Source organism: Terrapene carolina, unplaced genomic scaffold (genome assembly GCF_002925995.2).
Source record: "Terrapene carolina triunguis isolate 2854851 unplaced genomic scaffold, T_m_triunguis-2.0 Scaffold387, whole genome shotgun sequence".
NCBI lineage: Eukaryota > Metazoa > Chordata > Testudines > Emydidae > Terrapene > Terrapene triunguis.
Window position 1 is genome coordinate 194918 of NW_020664738.1, and position 13999 is coordinate 208916.

The following is a 13999-nucleotide window of genomic DNA, read 5'->3' on the forward strand; positions in this document are numbered from 1 at the left end:
TTTGCTCTGTGGAAGCTTACAATGCCAAATGGCTACCGGTCAGTGGGGAATCAATTTGGAGTTTATAAATCCACCGTGGGAGCTGTTGTGATCCAAGTGTCCAGGGCCATTTAATCAACTTCTGCCCTGGACTCAGACTCCTGAGAGGTACCCACACTGTGTTTGGGGGTAGTGGTGGGGTTGCAGCAGAGAGTTGCACGTAACTCATTGTAGAAGCGGCATGTCCAAGGTGCAGAACCAGAATGACTATTCGTCTCCCTTGTCTTCTGGTACACCTGCCGAAGTTCTGCTGCGTGTTCCTGGTGTAGTCCTTCTCCCCCATTTCTTGCACAATCTTTTCATAGATGTCTACATTTCTGTGGCTGGATTAGAGCTGTGCCTGCACAGACTCATCTTCCCACAGATCATTAAGATCCACCACCTCCTGTGTACTCCATGCTGTAGCCCATTTTGGGCGTTGAGTTGCCATGATCCACTGGGATGGCGAGCTCTCCATGTTGATCAAACAGGAAATGTTTCCTGTGTACTTGGCCACTATGCAGCGGAGTTGAAAATGATCACCAGAGCGGTCACAGTGGAGCATTGTGGGACATCTCCTGAAAGCCAATTGAGTTGACTTATACAACGCTGCATCTACGCTGCCTCTGTTGACCCATCAGCATCAAATTAAGCGCTACACGTCTCGCACAGGTGGAGTAATTAAGTCGACGTAAGAGGCAGTTAGGTCAACGGAAGGGACCTGGCAGGGTAGACGCATACATTATTAGGTTGACATAAGGTGCCGTCCGTTGGCCTAAGTTTGTGGACCAGTGGTTTTCAAACTTTTTTCTGGCGACCCACTTGAAGAAAATTATTGATGCCCACAACCCAACGGAGCTGGGGATGAGGAGTTTGGGGTCTGGGAGGGGTTCAGGGCTGGGGCAGAGGGTTGGGGTTTGGGCGTGAGGGTTGTGGGGTGGGGCAAGGAATGAGGGGTTCAGGGTGTGGGAGGGGGCTCAGGGCTGGGGCAGAGGGCAGGGGCGCGGGCTTACCTTGGGCGGCTCCCAGTCAGCAGCGCAGCAGAGGTGCCAAGGCAGGCTTCCTGCCTGTCCTGGCACTGCGGACCACGCTGCGCCCTGAAAGCAGCCAGCAGCAGGTCCGGCTCCTAGGCGGGGGCACACAAATGGCTCTGCGTGGCTCTTGCCTGCAGGCACCTCCCCCCCAGTTCCCATTAGCTGGGAGTGCAGAGCCGGTGCTCGGGGCAGGGCAGCATGCCTCCCCACCTAGGAGCCGGACCTGCTTCTGGCCACTTCTGAGGCACAGCGAGGTGTCAGAACAGGTAGGGACTAGCTGCCTTATCCGGGAAGCACCACTGACAGGACTTTTAATGGCCTGGTCGGTGGTGCTGACCAGAGCCGCCGCAACCCGGTGCCTTCCATTCCGTGACCCAGGATTGGGTCCGACCCACAGTTTGAAAACTACTGGTGTAGACCAGGCCTGGGGGGGAGGGAAGAAGTTGGAGCAAACAGCCAATGCTTCTGCAGCTGCTCTGCCAGCTTCAGTCTCTGGCTGGCCCTTCCTTGCAGTGGGTGAGGTGAGGAGGGACACTGCAGGAGCCCTAGTCCCCTCCCCCGCCCCTGGGGGTGGGGGTGTCTCCTCTGCAGTTTTGCAACTAGGGGATACAGGAAGGGGAGGGTTGGCACTGACAGGACTGACTTTTTACCCCTTTGCCACTGAGTATAGCAGTACCTGCTTAAATTGCTTCTGTAGCTGTTATGCTGGCTCATCACTACCACTTCCTGTGGTTCTTGCCTCGTGTCTCTCTAATTAGAGGTGGCTTTCGTTGCACTGAACAGATCAAAATTCTTGATGTGACCTGGTAGCAAACAAGCTTTAGTCTGAGACTGAGCATGGCTCAGCTTTTGGTCACTCACTGCTTATGTGGTGTGGGGGTGTGTGTGTGGTTGAGGAGCACTATCTCTGCCTCTGTGCAGCCACAGGATCTGCAGCCTGTTGGTCCTTTCAGACAGTGCTGTTAATGCTATTGCCACTAGACAGCACCGCAAACATCAGAGAAACTAGGAGTGTTTTGATTTCGCAGTGGGATAGCTTGCTGGCCTCTCTTGCTTCTGGAGTCGCAAGTTCAAATCTTACACTAGGTCACTTTCTGTGGTTTCAGCTTAGCCACTAATGAATGTCTTGAGTATTCATATCTATCCGCCTCAAGAGAAGCTCAGAAGTATAACAGCAGAAGTGATGTAAGTCAAGATAGTCTATTGATGAAGTAGCACAGGGAAGTTCATACTGCTCTGCTCATTACATTGATTAATAAATAGTCCTGCTTGTCTGAAATTTTGAATAACTTCTTTATAGAAAATAAACACTTTCACCTTGCTGGAGCCATCATAAAACTGTTAAAAATGGCGTAGCTATGAAGTCAGTGTTGCTTCTTCACCCTGTTGTAGATGAGAAATTATTGATGCTTACCAACCTGCGTGTGTCTTGGTTGCATCTGACCCTAAATATAGGGGGTCTCATTCCAAGATTAAATTGGAGTGCAGCAACCATATATGCAAGACCCAGAATCGGTTTAAAATAGACACAGCTACTGTTTGAGTTTTTGTCCAGCCTGGTGTTGGAGTTGCTGAGAGGGTCATGAGCACTGAAGTCAAACTGAAAAAAAAGTCATCCATGTGGACACTTACGTTAACAAAGGGAGTCCGTCCCACGGGGATTCTGTCTTCTTACACATATGGTCCCACACTATGGTGGTGATTAGGGTGAGGATTACACACCTCAAGGTGTAACATTACCTTTACTCCTATTGGGTCCACAGGCCCTGTGTTGTTGGGCTGCCCTGACATTAACTGACCCATTTGGTTTGACCTCTATAGGGAAGGTATTATTCAAGCAGCAGTCCACTATCTATTGATATTGTAGTAGGATGCTCTAACCATTGACTGTACAGTGGCTGCTAAATTGACCTCTCCTTGTATGCAACTTTTACAGGTCCTCTTGGTACTCAGATGACTGCAGTAGAGTAAGGCCTGGTCTACAATAAAAAATTAGGTTGGTTTAACTAAGTCCCCATGTAGATAGCAGTAGGAACTGGTCTACACGACACAGTGAGGTCGCTGTAAGTTGCTTTACATTGACCTAATTTTGTCTGTACATGCTACAGTTTTGTCCTGCCGATGTAAGGGTATGTCTACACTTACCAGGGATCAATGCTGTGGCGATTGATCCACTGGGGGTCAATTTAGCGGGTCTAGTGAAGACCCGCTAAATCGACCACAGATCGCACTCCTGTCGACTTGATACTCCACCGGAATCAGAAACATAAGGTAAGTCCCGTCGACCAGTGTAGACATTGCAATATGTTGACCTAAGCTACGTCGACTCAGCTATGTTATTCACATAGCTGGAGTTGCGTAACTTAGGTCGACTTAACCCTGTAGTGTAGACTGCCCCAAGTGCTGTACTACATGGATACGATAACTCCACCCCTGCCAGAGGCATGGCATTTATGTCTTTGTAGTTAGGGCAACACAGTGTTACTTACTTCAGCTGTTGGTTGTCTTGTCAATTTCCATGCTGGAGCCGTGAAATTGACAAGACAGCCTGGCTGCCCCCAGATCCCCACTCCCAGCTGGGCAGCTGCCTGGAGGCTCCCTGCTCAGGGAGGTAAGAAGCCCGAGAAATCTGGGCGGCTGCCCCCCACACTGTACCCGTCAGTTGGTGGAAGCGCTCCTAGTGGGGATGCGCACCACTGACAGAAGGAGGGTAGTTACTGCTGTGGCTGTAAATCGACCTAACTTAGATCAACTTAAGGCTGTAGTGTAGACATGCCCTAGGTTGAAGGAAAAATTCTTCCATTGACCTAGCTACCACCTCTCGACTCCCTCCCGTCAGTGTAAGTAGTGTCTAAACTGAAGCGCTACAGCGGCATAACTGCAGTGACACAGCTGTAGCATTAAGTGTAGGCATGCCTTAAATGTGAAAGGAGGCGATCAGAGTATTGAGGAGAAATCATGGGAGTGATTGCATTAAAAAAAGTCATGTCTTATGCTGTGCCTATTATAGCAATGAAAAGTTGTCCTCTTGTATCACTTGAAGTCTCAACCAGCAGTTCCATCTGGGGCATGGATAGTGTATTGCAGGGGTGGCCAACCTGAACCTGAGAAGGAGCCAGAATTTATCAATGTACATTGCCAAAGAGCCACAGTAATACGTCAGCAGCCCCCTATCAGTTCTCCCACCCTGTTCCCAGCACCTCCCACCCACTGGCAGCCCCGCCAATCAGCACCTCACCCTCCCTCCCCGCACCTCCCCTCCCTCCCCACACCTCCCGATCAGCTGTTTTGTGGCGTGCAGGAGGCTCGGGGGGACCGGGGGGAGGGAAGCGAGAGCACTACAGGCTCAGGGTAGGGGGCGGGAAGGGGTGGAGTGGGTGCAGGGCCTGTGGCAGAGCCAGGGGTTGAGCAGTGAGCACCCCCTGGCACATTGGAAAGTTGGTGCCTGTAACTCCAGCCCCAAAGTCGGTAATACAAGGAGCTGCATATTAACTTCTGAATAGCCGCATGTGGCTCCGGAGCCACAGGCTGGCCACCCCTGGTGTATTGAATCTAGCATGTCTGCTCAGTTGAATTTCTTACTGAGAGGTGTTTGGGCATCCTGCACCTACCAGCATGAGTCTGCTGGCAAACAACATAACTTCTTCTCCAGCTGAATTTCTCTCACTCAGCAAGGTTCTAGAGATGGTGGATGGGGGAGGTTGGGATAATCTCTCAGGGGGAATACTATCAGTAGATACTGTCACACACCTTTCACCCTCCACACCCTTCCCCAGCAGAGCAAAGTGTCAGCACTCTTGTCAAGGAACTTAGGCCTGTGCTCAAGAAGCAGTTTTTTCATGCTGATAGTCTCTCCAATTGCTACTCTTCCTGTTTTGGGGAATGGTGGGTTGGAGAGGGAAAGCTGAGACTGTACTGAGACCGCTGCAATATTAACCGGCATTTTGATCTTCCTTGAGTCCTGTCAGTCTGGCTTCAGGCCAGAGTGTGGTACAGATAGCACAGGTCTTGTTAGTATATGTTCTGGCTGTGGACATGGGGCATTTAACTGTTGCTGATTCTAGTAAATTGACCTGCTGCCTTTGATAGTGCTAATGCAACTACAGACTCTGGGAGGCATATGCAGGTTTTAATTAAATTAGCTGTTCTCTCAAAGAGCCAGAGAGTGGGATCTGGGCACTTGTTGCTTGTTTAGTATGCAGTTTTCTGCCATCTCATCCGGCATGTGCCTGTGTGTCAGACACCCCTAGGGGAGACAGGCAGCTGGATTGGGCTTCAGAACCATCAGAAAATCAAGCTGAATTGTAAATGGTGGATTCTCTGTAACTTGAAGTCTATAAACTGTGATTTGAGGATTTCAGTAACCTCAGCCAGAGGTTAGGGGTGGATGAGGTTCTGTGGCCTGCAATGTGGACATGGTCCGAATAGATGATCATGATGGTCCATTCTGACCTTAAGGTCTATGAATTAGATGGTGTGGAACTGCTTGGTTTGGGGCAGAGGGGTGCTGGAGGGGGTGAAAGGTGTCTATTGAGTGGGAATTGCCCACTCAGTCACTTAACTTTTGAAGTTAAAAGGGCCTGTTGGATTCCAAGCTGCTCCTAGATATTTCAGGTAGAAACAGTAGCTAGGGGTGCTGCTTTAATCTTTGCTTCACAAAGAAGTTCCAGTCTTTCCTCTCTTATCCCTGTCACTTCCTTGCCCACCCCAAAAATTGTGCAATGTGGTGTATGTAGGGCTATGCTTGACAACTGGGAAAGTACCTGTTGGCTCACAACACTATGGCAGCCTGCTCACTCAGCAGTTTTTCTTTTGTAGCATGTATTGCCATGGTATTCTGTTTCAAAGGAGGAACTGAAAAAGGGATAGATACCATGGCAAGCTGCACACTAACCACTTGTTGAATCATTACTTAAAACGTTCTGTTCAATCAACATAGTCACACAAGTTGTGTTTTGGCAATTGCTTGATGAGTAAAAGCAGTCTTTACTAACTTCCTGTTAGAAGTAATCAATTGGCAGCCGTTTAATCAATTTGTCAATAATAAATGCTGATCCACAAGTTTGTAGAAGTAGGAATTGGGCAATGAACAGTGACTGAGTCAGGGAAAGAGACTCTGTAGCCTATGGGTTTGTTAGGGCATGCATCTAGGATGTGGGAGACCTAAGTTCAAGGCTCTGCTCCAATAATTATTTATTTACTTGCAAAAAGTGGAACAGCTTCAAGATGAGATTGAGAGAGCCCCTTACCCAGAATATCCCTTGCCCCAGGGGCTAAGACACTCTCTCCTATTATGTGGGAGACCCAAGTTCAAATTCCTTCTCTGCATCAGGCAGAGGTGGGAAATTGAACCTGGTTATCCCACATCCCAGTGAGTTTTAAGGAGTGGGGGCATCCCACATCCCTGCCTCTCCTCTTATCCATCCCCCCCATTTTGTAGATCTAGACCTACTTTCAGTGCCCAAAATCAAAATAAAAAATCCTTGAGTCAGGTCAAAATGAAATGTGACTTTTTTTCCGAAACATTTTGATATTTATTTGCTCAAAACTATTATGTGAACTTGAGATGATTTCACAAATAGTTTGTTGACCTGAAACTTCATTTTTTTGGTGATTTAAAGAATTAACCAAAAAAATACTGATATTATACTGTCAACTGGAGGATTCACTCCTATGCCCTTTAGTGTCCATAGTGCACTTCTTAAAGCTTAGGAGTTCCACTCTATAGTTTACATTATAAGGAGTGTTGTGGGAGTAGAGGAGGGAGAGCACCTAGTGATCCAACTTTAGTGCTTTCCAAGATGGCTTGGTGTCGGTCAGTTTGGAGGTCCAGGAAGCTGCAGTTAAAGGTAATGCTGGTTTTGCTACTAGTTCTCATTCACTTCACTGTGTTTGAGCAGCTACAGAAGTCACTTTCATAAACAGGTTCCACACTGACACACTTTATTATGGGGGATCTTTGAATTTTCCCTACTTCATTATTAAAACTTCCTTTCCTGTTGAAGTTTGTCATGGTGAAAGCCCAAGAGACAAATCACTTTTGTTGGACCAGACTGTCCCGTTTCATTCCATTCTGGAAGACTTTTTTCTTTTGACCTAACCTTTTCTAATGAACATGAATTACACAATTCACAAGGTGTAACTAAACCACCAGGCCAGCTTTTTCAAACTTGAGTGCTTAAGTTAATCACTTAATACAATATGTTCAAGGTGCACGGAAGTCTGAAAGATTTTCCTGGGTGTTCGTTTGGTCTCCTACACCGGTAGGAAGAGGGTCCTTGGAATTGGGAGAACAAATTCTCAGTGAGAGAGCTTCTTACTGAGGCCTTTGTGTTAGGAAGCTTATTTTGACGGCTGTTCCATTTGTTGAAGCCCAATGCATGGCTGTCACCAGATCTTCTTTGGCAGGAGTAGCAATGTTTGACATTATCTGGATGAAAGTTCTTAGTCCTATTGTAACTAGTTAATTGATTGCTAGCTAATTTAAACCAACTACTATGATTGTGACATGTGTAGATCATCATTTGCTAACATTTGTTCTAGGACACAAATGTTTTTGGTCCAATCTAGGCTACAGGATGGATCAAATGTTTGTAGTGAAATAAGCATTGGTGGAGTATCCAGCTAGCTCAAGTTAACTGGCAAACATTTAACTCTAATTACAAAAGGACTAAACTCTAGATTAAACAAGGCCTTCAAGTCCCTTTTAGGTTGCAGTTCTTCAGATTGATGTTTTCACATGGCTGCCTCGCGTTCCTTTTCATTCTCTTTAAAGTCCATACAGTGTGGTTTGATACAGGATAATGTCTAGTAAAGATACAATTTCCCATCTGTTCTTCAAAACTCTCCTGCGAGTCCAGGTAACCATCCTTTATCACACATCCAAAAGCATTTCCCAGGATTACTTTTTGTACATGTTTCACTTTAAAATTGTGAGGGACTGTTGAGCCTAGAATGTCTGGCTTAGTCTATTACAGACTGCAGGACTACTATCTCTTCCTTCTCTACTTTGAAGGGAGGAGGTTTGTGGCTGATATTGAAGTTATAAGATCTTTGCTTCCCTTTAAAAATGAAGTGCTCAAATAAAACACTTCAGACCTTTCCAGTCTTAGTTCTGCTTTCACAAGTGTTTGTGCATATTTTTATAAAACTGTAGGGATGAAAGAGTGACACTAATATGTTGGCTCCTATGGGACTGCTAATTATTGAAATCTGTCAGGTCTTGCATTCTAAGGAACACAATGGCAGCATTTTATGGCTAGATTGTATAATGAAAAATTGCAGTGCTATTGTAATAACTCTTCCACCAAGCTGCAGCATTGTTCTGATGTCTTGAGATGAAGTATTCAATGGCCATGGAATGAACTTCTTTACTTTCTGAACTAGAATGAAACAGCCTTAGCGTGGCTGAACTGACATGGGAGAATTCAGAGAGGCTAACAGCTTGACTGCTCCTGAAATATATATAAAAAGCACCTGCTGTGTAAATTTTTGTCAATGCACTCTACAGTAGTATTGCAGTGGGACTAATAAAATATTAATGGGCTATGATTTCCCAGCAAGTGCATGTAAGGACAAGTAGTATAGCTTGTGAGAAATATGGTCCTCTGATATTGCCCAACACCACTTCTTCTTTTTGACTCATTCCACTTCACAATATCCGTTTTAATAATGTGGTAACCACTTATTTGTATTCTCAGAATCACATGAGCAAGATGGCTAGACTTTGAGCTAACAGAGTTGTGACTGAATGCAAATTAATAGCCATCTACTTAAGCATTTATATAATGCTATCTGAGCCCTTTCATTAAATTCTGTAAGCTTCCCCTAAATAGCAATCAGTTTGAGATGACCATTTTTAAAAAAAATCCTGTTAATTTCTTTGTGGTCTTCCCTTGGTTTGTCTTCATAACCTGAGGATTTTTCACAAATTAAGGTTTGACTACAAAAACCTAAAATAAAAGCATGGCTAAAGCGATCTTCATGTAAAGCACCTCCTTTGTCGTTCTTGATGCCTCCTTCTCTCCCCTGCAATCCTGTGTGAGAAATATTGTCTGCTCAGTCCTCTCTCTCCTTCCCACTCTGTACCCCTTCTCGCTGCTGTTCCCTGCCCTACCATATCTACAAATGTTATATTGGAAACATATCAGACAGCCATCTTTACTTTGAGACTGTAACTGGTTGTGAAAAGTTCTGATGCATTGGCAGGAGCATCTCTATGTGCAGCTACTGATGTAGTTTCTCCAGATATGTGTAATGGATCATTGTGTCAAAACATGGTGGCTTAAAGTGCCAAACACTTTAAAAGAGAAACATTTCCAGTGTTTAGAATGCCAATAAGTGAGTACATGTGGGCTCATATTTGAGATAAATGAAAAACAGTGGTGATAGCTTACAAAAGCAAAGAACAGTTACTGACCATCAAATTACATAACTTGGCTTGCATGGCAGACGGTGTATGTGAAATGTAGAATTGCCAGTGGCCAAAATATTTCTTAGTATTTTAGCATCAGATCTGGAAGCACAAGTTTGGATTCAGGCAGGGATGATCAAGCCCTTCCTTTCTCTGGGGCAAATAAACTCAAAGTGAACTACATAGAGCTTTGACAAAATCTTTAATTGGGTTTGTGGTCTGCATGGACATATTGAAGGTCCCATAGCTATTCTTAAAAAGTAGTTTTTTTGCTCCAGTGTCATTAGGTGGAAATGTTCACTTTCTCCTCCCTTACAATTGTGAAACATATTTAAGCCCCTTCATTTTTAATTGAAACTGATTGAAAATATCCCAACTTTTACAAAAAGCATTATTTGTTTTTTTTCTGATTTTTTTCACCCTACTTTTGTCATTTGAATGTATAAAAAATAACTTGTTTTATTAGGAAAATACAATACATTGCAAAAGGTATAGGTATTACGATAATACATTAGTTTGTGTATATGCAAAGCTGTCTGTTGAAGTAAGGCTATGTATTAGTCTAGAAGATGCACACAATAAACAAGCATGCCCACAAGCTCTGAAGTGTGTACACATCTGAACATCCTGATGGCTCTCCCGCCCACCATGTACACATTTCAAGCTGTTAGCAGATAACGTTTTCAAGATCTGAGATGCTAAAATGCAAAGAAAATAAAAACGTATCAGAATACGTTTCAGAACACAAGGAAGTATTTGAAAATATTTACAAAAAAAACAACTAAAAAACAGGAGAAAAGATGAAGTTGAGTATATGCACTGCAAACAGCGTGGCCCAGTTATTAAATGTAAATATTTATAGGCTAATAGTTCTAAGTCTACAACAGTAAACTGTTTATTCAAATTAAAAGTTTTATTGGGATTAGAGATATCGTTTCCTTAAACTCAGAGGTGGCATTGTGTTTTAAGTTCTGCAGCAAACCACATTTGAATTCCCTTCATCAAAGCATTAATCTACTGAATATTTTTCCCCTTTCCTTCCGTCCACCAAAATAAACCCAATATTTACCCAGAAAAATTGTTTCCATAGATTTTTTTTTCACCTGCTTTTTGTTGTAGTGATAAATTCCTGGGAAAAATTAAATAAAATAAAAACTGAAAACGAAGGGCCCTAAACATATTGTAATTGCTCTTGTCTCTCTGCAGCCCGTTTCAGTAGTGGATGAAGTGCTTTCTTCATAGTTTGAAAAGCACCATGTATGAAAGATGCTATCTGAAAATACACACATAAATAATTAGTGAACCTGATCTTAATCTCACTCTGGCCACAGTGTTCCATGGTCAGATTTGTGCTAACAGCTAGTAAAATTACTTGATTAATCGGACGGTGAATTTAAACTGGCATTTGTGGAAGGGTTAAATGTAACTTAACCCCCCCTAAAATAAAATAAGATCATCTTACTGCAGTTTAAGGTGTTGACACAACTATTGCAAAAAACTGGAACTTTCTAACTCTGATATGGCAGGTAAGTAAAAGCAAGATCTGAGTTTTAAACTTGTTTTGAAAATGAAAATCGCTTGTAACTTTGAAGTGTATTCTCTTAGTGTGATTTGATTTTAAAGTCTTGTTGTGCATTGTCTGGAATAAGAATCTCAGCCATAACTAGCTTGAAGATTGCCATACTAAACCATAAAGTATGAGACTTAACAGTATGATGGGCATCTTGTGATTTAAAACTGGTCTGTGAAAACTCTCATGCATTGTTCTGCTTGCCCAGCACCAAAACTTTTAAAAACAATGTTTTAGTGATGGAAGCAACCTACCCCCAGGTGAGTTAATTCCAATTTATTCCACGCTGTCTCAACAATGTACTTCCTCTCTGACACAGTGCAACAATGTCCAGAGTGAAGTATGAAACTTACCGATAAGGATAACGTTCTTCAGGGTGTTTTCTGATGTGGACTAAGTATGCCCTATTCTTTCAGAAGCCTAACCAAACAGTTAGTTGATAATAACTTCATCATGGTTTGACGCCAGTAAGCTAAAGGTTAAAAAATTTCCTATCCAAATGCCACTTTCCGTAGCCGTCCAGTCATACTTCTTAAGGCTATTAATCTGCACAAATAATCTAATTTTATTGAGTTATGGAAGATTGAGTTGTCTTGGCATGATATCTCTAAGAGTCCCAATCTACTTTCAGGCATGCAGAAGTGATGAAGAAAATAATTGAAACAGTTGCAGAAGGTGGGGGAGAACTTGGAGTTCATATGTATCCTTTCCATGGAATGTCAGGAGACCTCTGAAGAATGTTATCTAATAAAGGTCTAATCCATGCTCCGTCCATTCCTAAAACTTTATTTTGCAGGTAATTTGTGAGGCTTACTGCTATTGAAGTCCCTTTTAGATTAGCAATAACATCCAAGGCACGCCAAGTTGCCATTTTTTCTTATGTGCAGGAACTGGGAAGTAGCATGCATGTTCTGACTGAGCTCCTCCAGCAAAGTTCATTAGTGATCTCATGCTAGTTCTAAAACAAATGCAATTAACCAACAGAACAGTGAAAATAATTCACATTATAGCTAGTCACTTTCACTCTTCTGTTGGTCAGTTGCATTTGTACAAATAGTACTTTCTCTGATCTCTTAGTGAGATGAGGGATCTTAAGTGATACTTGTAATAACAGTAGGTACAATAATTATACAATTAGTATATTAGTACAACACTTTCAGACAGAAATGTCACTTTCAAGGTACCAGTGTCCCGTTAAATCCTTCATTTGGCTTTCCTTTTCTAAAACAAGAAGGGAAGGGGGGCTGTGGTTCTGCTGAAAGCTCTGAACCACCAGCAGCAGCTTTCATACCAGCTAGTCTTAGACCTTGAATAAACAAGAAAGTTGTACCAGTATAGATTACAGCTAGTGTAGGCTGATAACTAAGCTAATAGTGTGGGGTTTTAACCCTTCATGTGGCTCTGTCATTCCACTATAGTTTGAGATGGACACAAACTGTAGAGTCTGCTTCATATCATCTACCTGTGGATGGGACAGATTATGTGGTGTAACATATGTCTAAAGCAAGTTAAACTGGAAGGTAAACCGTAGAAAGCAATTCAATGTACACACAAAGTATTTCATGCAAAACTGGCTTAGTGTTAGTAGGGTAAAGTTTTTTTTAAAAATAAGTGAATTTATTAAACTTGAAATAATACCTGATCATTCAGATCATACGTTTTGAGAAGCGCCACTCTTCACTATATTAGTTTGTTTTCTTGTCCCCTTTAGACTTTCTAAGCTGTACTTTTCCTACCTAATGAAATACTAATGAGATTCAGGCCACTTACAAAAGGCATGATTTCACCTAGTTTTCTTGGATATAAAGTATTTAATTACTCTTTTTACTCTGTTTACCTTAACTAGAGATTCAGGTACCTTCTTATTTTCTTGAAATTTGTACAAGCAGTCATTCCAACAATAGAATATGACTACACAAGACACTTTACAATGTAACTAGAAATCACAAATGTCTATGCTAATTACTGGTTCTGATTTTTTTAAAAAAAAACCCTATACATGTGACTTGTTTGTTCAGCATTGTACACCGTTTCTGTAACATTCAACTTTTATCAAGTTTATGCATCAAAATAAAAAGTTCCACTACCAGCCTTACTTTTTAATGAAGGTCTATGTGTAAAATAAACCACTTTTCATTCCTATACTCGCAGTATAGGTTTTTATTTTCACATATTAATCTAGTTAGTCCTTAAGCACCTCTTTTACTTATAGCTAGTAGCTCTTTCATATCAAAGGTTAAAACTTTGCTTTCTGGTATGAGCCTAAGCTTGATTCTTTTGGCTTCAGTAATAAAATGCTTTTTATTTTTCAAATAACTTCCAGTTCACATGTTTTTTTGAACTACATGGTGAAACTTGTGGTGATTTGCTTGAGTGCCTTTCTGAGAAGATGAAGGAGAAAAGGAAGTGATTCATAGATTCTAGGACTGGAAGGGACCTCGAGAGGTCATCGAGTCCAGTCCCCTGCCCTCATGGCAGGACCAAATACTGTCTAGACCATCCCTGATAGACATTTATCTAATCTACTCTTAAATATCTCCAGAGATGGAGATTCCACAACCTCCCTAGGCAGTTTATTCCAGTGTTTAACCACCCTGACAGTTAGGAACTTTTTCCTAATGTCCAACCTAAACCTCCCTTGCTGCAGTTTAAGCCCATTGCTGCTTGTTCTATCCTTAGAGGCTAAGGTGAACAAGTTTTCTCCCTCCTCCTTGTGACACCCTTTTAGATACCTGAAAACTGCTATCGTGTCCCCTCTCAGGCTTCTCTTTTCCAAACTAAACAAACCCAATTCTTTCAGCCTTCCTTCATAGGTCATGTTCTCTAGACCTTTAATCATTCTTGTTGCTCTTCTCTGGACCCTCTCCAATTTCTCCACATCTTTCTTGAAATGCGGTGCCCAGAACTGGACACAATACTCCAGCTGAGGCCTAACCAGCGCAGAGTAGAGCGGAAGAATGACTT

General features: G+C 42.8%; 1 protein-coding gene across 1 annotated transcript in view; it reads left to right on the top strand.

The window, feature by feature from the left end:
• Nucleotides 1-13130, top strand: part of ATG3 (autophagy related 3) — a 37721-nt gene extending 24591 nt beyond the window's left edge. The window contains exons 11-12 of the mRNA XM_026658022.2: nt 11667-11735; nt 12890-13130. Of these exons, the coding sequence (XP_026513807.1) occupies nt 11667-11735; nt 12890-12971 (151 nt within the window). The 3' untranslated portion in view covers nt 12972-13130. The remainder of the gene's footprint in view (nt 1-11666; nt 11736-12889) is intronic.
• The last annotated feature ends 869 nt before the right edge of the window (nt 13131-13999 follow it).